This window comes from Aplysia californica, unplaced genomic scaffold, assembly GCF_000002075.1.
Source record: "Aplysia californica isolate F4 #8 unplaced genomic scaffold, AplCal3.0 scaffold00113, whole genome shotgun sequence".
NCBI lineage: Eukaryota > Metazoa > Mollusca > Gastropoda > Aplysiida > Aplysiidae > Aplysia > Aplysia californica.
In genome coordinates this window covers 703,067-710,971 of record NW_004797383.1, presented here as the reverse complement: position 1 = coordinate 710,971, position 7,905 = coordinate 703,067, and the positions used below count along the sequence as shown (strand labels likewise).

The 7,905-nt window shown below is 38.8% G+C and overlaps 1 protein-coding gene across 1 annotated transcript in view; it reads right to left on the bottom strand.

The window, feature by feature from the left end:
- Positions 1–174: 174 nt before the first annotated feature.
- Positions 175–7,905, bottom strand: part of LOC106011432 (putative uncharacterized protein DDB_G0282129) — a 32,154-nt gene continuing 24,423 nt past the window's right edge. The window contains exon 2 of the mRNA XM_013081066.2: positions 175–415. Coding sequence (XP_012936520.1) covers positions 243–415 — 173 coding nt within the window. The 3' untranslated portion in view covers positions 175–242. The remainder of the gene's footprint in view (positions 416–7,905) is intronic.

The following is a 7,905-nucleotide window of genomic DNA, read 5'->3' as shown; positions in this document are numbered from 1 at the left end:
TGTGTGCGTTTGAAAAAGTATTTGAGGGGGGAAAATCCACAAACACACACACACACACACACACATACACACATGCACACACAGACACACACACAAACACATACACACACACACACACACACACACACACACACACAAACACACACACACACATACACACACAACCACACACGCAAAACACGAGCTATTCCTTCGAAAAAATTGTAATAGTTCAAGTTTACAAGATGTGATGTAAAAGAAATTCATTTAAAAACCCTACCATTTGTTGTTCCGTCTCTGTTTTTGGAAGCGGATTGTTGAGCTTTCTTGTGCAGCCATTTCTCTATTCTCTCGGACGTCACGTGGTGGATCACGTGCTGCTCAAGTACATCCGGGTTCTGGCGGAGGTACTGACTCACCACTTCCGGAGTCAGATCTGTTGAAAGCAGAAATAGAAGAAAAAAAACACATCTTGCTTTAGGTCTAAATGATGTTGCATTTTTCCTCTATAAGCCGAGCCTCCTCAGAGGGTAGTTTTGCTGGTGCTCTAGAATGGTTTGCTTCTTCTTGCCTATCAACATCTAACGTCCCTGTCCCTCCCACTTCTATTTGTATTATGTAACTGTCTAGTAACACCACTAATCTTTGGCACGTATTTTGTGTTGCCGGTGCTGTTAACTCTTACTAAAGCTAAAAGTAAGCTAGCCTAGCCTCCAAGCATTCTTGATCTTGTTCGTTTTCGTAATTTAATAAATAAATAAATAGTCACAAAATTAGTACCGGGGACTATGGTATAGAGGTTAGGTTCTTCGCTGCCGTACGCAGGAGAACCGAGTTCTCTTGCCGTATGTGCAGAACGAAAGTTATCGAGTATAATAAAAAGAATAAATGACATTTATAGAGCGCTCTACCCAGATTAAAGTACACAGGCTCTGAGCGCTTAACAATACAGTACAACGTACAACAGTAACATAAAACGTTGTGTTCTGACTAAAAGAAAATCACAAAAAAATATTCATCTTTTAAATTTAAAAACAGAAACGATTCATCTGATATTTGAATGAACCAAAAGATTTGATGTCTCTTAAAGTACTTGGTAAAGCATTCCAGATCTTGGGGCCTTGGTATTCAAATGCCCTTTCACCCATTGTTATATATCAGTCTTTCCGATGAGATGTTGTATTCGCCTGAACCCAGATTGGCCCTGACAGGTAAGGCTGAAAAACTGCCTCCTAAATGATCTGAAGTGTGTTGATGGAGGCGTGAAAATGCATACATTTTTCAAAAAGTCAAAAAGTACAAGGAGCGCACTTCAGCAAAATAAAATGATAAAATCAAAGATATTATATTTCTGTCATCTTTCGTCACAAACTATAGTAAAACTCAAAAGTGAGAGAACCCCAGGGCTAATTAGAAAGTGGATATTGAAGCTCATGATATTGGGAAAAACATATTTTATTATACTGAGCTGTAAAAGTAATATCGCGATTCAGAAGTTAGTAGCTTATAGCTTTCATGCAACATGTATATTCAGAAGTCTCGTTGTTTAGAGTAGTAGAGGATATATCACATCATATATCTATCTATCTATCTATCTATCTATCTATCTATCTATCTATCTATCTATCTATCTAGCTAACCAGCAAGCTTCATGATGACAAGTATAGGACAAACTATAGGGTGAGTATATCAAAGTGTGAAGCGAGATAAAAGCAGCGCAGTGTAACTATAGAACACTTACCACTACATTAGAAAGAAGGACTCACAAAATGTACAAGTGCTAATGATTACACTGTTGATATCACTTCTAAAATAACCTACAGTAGCCCTACATAAATTTGGGAGCTGAAAAAGTATTTTTTAAAACTTTCTCGTAAAAAGTTCTCTAGTATAGGCAGGTGTAATTAATATGTTTCTACTTTTGAATTTTTAAAAATAAATGTATTTCCTCAGAGGGGACGTCCATTGATTTCGGACGAATACCACCTTAAAGTCATCATCACCACCACCACCACCATCATCACCATCATCATCATCATCATCATCATCATCATCATCATCATCACCATCATCATCATTATTATTTGTTTTTAATATTCCTGACGAAGCCCATAGTGGGCGAAACGTATATAAAATATTTTGGAAATTCTACCAAGTCTCAACCTTTTTTTATTGTCTGTCTATCAGCATCGTCATCATTATCATCAACAGCGGGAAATACATCAACAACAGCAACAACAACAACAACAACAACAACAACGACAACAACGACAACAACAACAACATCAACGCCAACAACAACAACAACAACAACAACAACGACAACAAAATCCACAACTACAACTACAACAACAACAACTACAACAACAACAATAATAATAATAATTATAACAATATAACAGAACAAATAACATAATACAACGTAACATTGCAATGGACAGGCACTTACTGCTTGTCAGAAGTATGAGGCTGTACTCTACTTTAAACGCATTTTAAAAACAATACATGAATTGCTAAGAAATGTTATGTTTTCTTTGTACTGTATCAAGATCGCCTTGCTACTTGGTCGCTTTTAAAGACAAGCGGGCTAACCCAGATTTAGGGGGTTTCCAGAAATCTCGATTTACACCAGAAGAGGAATGCCCTACCTAAAGGAGAAGTTTGGTTTCATTGGTGTGTTTATTTGTTTGGTTATAGTGAAAACTCTCTTTGTCTTTTAAAGAAACTGAACAAGGGGCAAAAACTTTACCTTTGATTTTCTCAAAACAGCATTTTCGGGATAGCCCCCTTGTGCTTAAAAGCGACCATCTTATCTCGCGGTAAATCCCACGTTGGCTATCAGAGAGATGGTGACAAGAAGAATTGTGAGGTGAAAAAAGCTGCAGTAGAAAAAACAACAACAATAGAAGTAGATTGTTTTAAGTATGTTTCAGTGGTCTTTTTGTAGAGTGAAGCTAATAATATAATATCATTATGGAGAAAGATATTATTAGAGACAAAGAAAATTAACTGCTTGTCGTCCTGTGAACTTAACACACCGTTTTATCTCATAGGGTCTGGACATAGACGTGTAACAAAAAGGAAGCGATCAGATGTTTGGGGGGAAGGGAGGTCAGTGCATGTCCAACGGTCGTTGTTCGTCTTACGTAGCTTCGAAGCAGTGAAACATAGGTTTGATTGTAATAATATATTGTGAGGCAGCGTGGTGGAATCAGGCTCTCGTCAATTTTTGGGCATGTAGAGTTATTGGTATCATATTAACGCTTGTTCACTTGTCTTGATTTGGATGAAAAAGATATCCCTTTTTCTTGAATGCAAGTCGAGATATTTGCAAAAGTAGGAGGGTGGGGGTCACTTGTTTTCAGAGATAAAATTAGTGAGAAAATGGACGCCAAAGATTAGTTATTTCTTTAGATTAATAGTCCGTGGTAACCGAAAATTTACATTTTTTGTACCTTTAATCAACGTTTTTCAGAAAAATCCAAACAGAAATGAGTTCTTTAATGGGCATGAAAGGTGTTGAGCCAAAAAAACAAAAATTTGATAAAAATTCACAAACCTGCGGAAAAAATGAAAGTTTCTTCACTTTGATTATTTTGATGTGAGCCTGATTCCACCACGCTGCCTCACAATTGTGACATGGCGCTGTGGAATCGGGCGCTAGTCATTTTTGGTGCATATTTATGGAGTTATAAGGTTCTTGGACTCGCAACCGTAAGGTCGAGGGTTCGAATCCCGTCAGGGGCCCGACGTTGTGTCCTTGGGAAAGGCACTTTGCACAATTTTTCCTCACTTCACTCAGGTGGAAATGGGTACCCGGCTACAGACAGTGAACGATCTTGTCAGATAGTGTTTGAGCGCGTGAAATCCGCAGCTTGCACTGTATGCTTCCACCGAAGCCGAGAATGTTTCAGAGTGTTCTCAAAGGGTCTGCTGGGGTAATAACGGTTGTAAAGCGCATAGAGCATGCTCTTGAGCATGGATATGCGCTTATATAAATGCAATTATTATTAGTAGTATCATCTTAAAGTTTGCTCATTTGTCTATAATTCGATGAAAAAAGTACACATCTATCTTGAAAAAAGTCGATATATTTGTAATTGAAGATGGTGAAGGTCACCTGGTTTCAGAGGTTAAATTAGCGAGAAAAGGGCCACCAAATTTCGGTGACTTCCATAACTTGACAGCCCTTGGAAACAGAAAATTTGTATTTTTTGTACCTTTAATCAACCTTTTTTTAAAAGTAAAATCCGCACCAAAATGTGTTTTTAATTGGACATATAATGCGTTGCCCCCCTCCCCCCACCCCCACACACACAAAATGCAATACAAGTTTCCAAACCGACAGAAATATGCCGGTTTCTTCGATTTCAATATTTTGACGAGCGCCTGATTTCACCACGATGCCTCTAATATGCAACAGGCGTAAGGTCAAGATAAAGAGCAAACATAAAACCTTCCGTTTGTTTACAATGCATTCTTATCATAATTTTAATAATATGCACCTACAATAATGTTATGAAGATCCACTTTTATTCTCAGATCGATATTGTTAAGTCTTATCAAGAACTGTGGGCCAATTGTGAAGCATCGTGGTGAAACCAGGTGCTCGTCAAAATGATGAAATCGAAGAAACGGGCACTTTTCTTCCAATTTCGCAATTTATATCATTTTTTGTTTTGTTTTGTTTTTTGGCTCAACGTCTTTTGTATCCATATAAAACACATTTGAATGTGAATTTTTCTGAGAACCTTGAGTATAGGCCTCACATTTTTTCCTTCAGTTTTCAAGGACTCCCAAGCTATTGAAGCTACACAACTTTGGCGGCCATTTTCTTGCTAATTTTACTACTGAAACTGAAAGCAGGCAACTTCACCTGCTTCATCGCAAATATCTCGACTTCTATTCAAGATAGATGGTTTTTTTTATGAAAGCAAGGCAAATGAATAAGCTTTCAGATTACACCGATAACTCAACATGCCCAAAAATTAACGAGCGCCTGATTCCACCGCGTCATGACACAATTGATCTTTGTTAAAGCTAATAGTACGCGCTAGAATTACGAGGCAACAGACATCAGAACGCCACAGAGGCATTTATGAGCCTTATCAGCTCAATCCCTTTAGAAAATTTAATCTTTTTAACAATATATGCATACTCTACATGGTGGCGGCTGGGGTTGAAACGGGGGTAGGGGTGGTAAAAGGAATTGATATTGGTTGAGTAGGAGTCATGCAGTAGTTCCCAACCAAAACTAATGCACAATCAATACCGGTATTCTATCAGCCACTGAAGTTTTATGAGCAACTACTAACTTGCACATTATAGAAAAGAAGGAATGGTGTTTAAAACAATACATAATATACGAGGCAAGGAGAAGCATAAGAGCGCTGTGGGATTATGTCGATCTAGTAAAAAGCATAACGATCATTTCCAGAAAAAAATCTGAGCCAGGGGGGAGAAAAAAAACATCAGGCAACACAAGTACTAATCATATGACAGTCTCCTCGAGAAAACTCTCCTAATCTTCACTCTAACACATAACCTGCATACAATACTTCCTTCACATGTTGAAAGTGGGTGGTTGGCGAGTGCTCTGCGTTATTATCTCCCCCTCCTTCTTTTTTGTGTTTGTAACTCGCTTGTCACACTTCTAATCTCCAACACTTATATGACCTTAATGTGTTGCAAGTGCCGTAAAACACTTACTAACCCCACCCCCCACCCCCCAAAAAAACCCCAACAAATAACAACAAAAACAACAACAAAACAAAAAACAAATCAGGTTGATACCCTCACCGATATCCCTTTTTACTCGGGTCTAAGCTTCACCTGGAAAAAATATCCAGTCTTTTCAAAATAATGTTCACTCCTAATAAAACACCATCCCAATCTTTTTTCACAGGATGATAATGCCAGTCTTTTCAATCTTCCAGTTGGACCGTTCTTCATTTTAAACAAATCCGGTTTCAACTAAAGACCAAGACACTGGTAAAATTGCGTACAAAGCACTTTACACTGGAAATTACACAGAGCGAGCGATCTCGTGGCACGCAGTTGTACACACAGATTGTCACGTACAGGAATATTAACTGTTTACAGGTCGATTTTAAGCACAAGGGGGCTGTCCCGAAAAATGCTGTTTTGGGAAAATCGAAGGAAAAGTTTTTGCCCCTTGTTCAGTTTCTGCGAAAGACAAGGAGAGTTTTCTCTATAACCAAACAAATAAACACACCAATGAAACCAAACTTCTCCTTTAGGTAGGGCAATGCCCACTTCTGGTGTAAATCGAGATTTCTGGAAACTCCCGAAATCTGCGTTAGCCCGCTAGTCCTTAAACGCGACCAACTAACTCCCAGAAGTAGGCCAGTTACGAATGTGATAAGCATGAGGAAATCAAGTGCAAGGCTTCAACAGGAAGACAAAATTGCCCAAATTAGGAAACACCCTAACCCACGTGCTTTCGCGAGCATCGGTTTTCATTTACACACCTCGACTACTCAAAGCGTTATGTTATAAGTTTGCTTTCTTCGTGTTTGTGTACACCAGACGTAATATTTTGTGCTGACGCATTGAAAATAATTTATATTGTTTTAAGATACAGGTGTATTACATGGCACCCTATCGACACAATTTAGATCACTTAGGAGTCAGGTTTCGACAATGCCTAGAGTGGCTACAACATCCCAGCGGAAAGACCGATGTCCTCATCAACATTGCCTTTCTCACCCTGCACCAGGGTATAGGCGCCGGACTAACAACTTCCACCTTTCTCTATCCTTGGCTAACCTCTTGATGTTATTCCACGTCTTCCCATTTTTATGTAAGACTGATGTACTCGATAAAACAAAACTAAAACAAAACACGCAAGGGAAGAATGGGCAGACCAACTGAGAGTCATATGCCCATCATACACGTTTATCTGTTGTGTCAGCAAGAGGTTTCTTCACATTGTTGATATCTCGGTCCCAAGACGATAAAAATTATAGGGGGCTTCTCAGTATCCTCAATACAATCGAACGTCTACAACGCAGTTAAGTGAGTGAGTGATAGGTTTAATAACAACTTCAGCATACCCCCCCCCCCCCCCCCCCCACACACACACACATTTTTTCTCCTTTTACCTAGAAAACAATAAAAACCTGGATTAGGATCAGATTGGTGAGCCTACATAATAAACATTGTCTCGCTAACCTCATTACAGCTTAGACAAATTTATTTGACATTTACGAATGGGTAAGAACTAATTGCAAACCTAATGCATTATCCAAAGGCTATATTTCTAGAAAAAAAAGTATCTTTCTAAGCTGTAATGAAGTAAGCGATACATTGTTCTTCATGTATCTTTACCTATCTGATCCTAATCTAGGTTTTAACTTTTTCTTAAGAACAAAATGTAGTTCTTTTCATTCATAAGATAAGAACATACGAGAATTTACATACTAAAAATCCACATCAATTCTTTTACTCACCTGACGACTCGTCATCTGTCGTGTCCAGTTTTCTTTTCTTTGCGTTACTCATGGTCAGAGCAAAGACAAGGTTACTCTTTAAACATCCTCTCACGAATTATATATATAAAAAAAAGCACTCTCAACGTCTCTCGGCGCCGTCAACATAATCCATACTTATTAATTATTACTCCACGAAAGAAAAACACATTAGCAGTAGCAGTTCATCAGCACCACGACACGTATGACGGAATTTGGTGGCACAACCTCGAGGGAGTCAGAAGCTGTTGTTTCACCTTATCAGTGTCCGCTACTTTCTCCCGTGCCTTTCATATACGTGTATTATACACAAGACCTAGTTAGGTCCAAGATCTTATCGCTCGGTCCTGGCGGTGCCTCGTGAATTGGCTAATGTGGTCGCCGTACTAGTCAAAATAGACACAGCAGCAGCAGCAGCAGCTGTGTGCTGGCACGG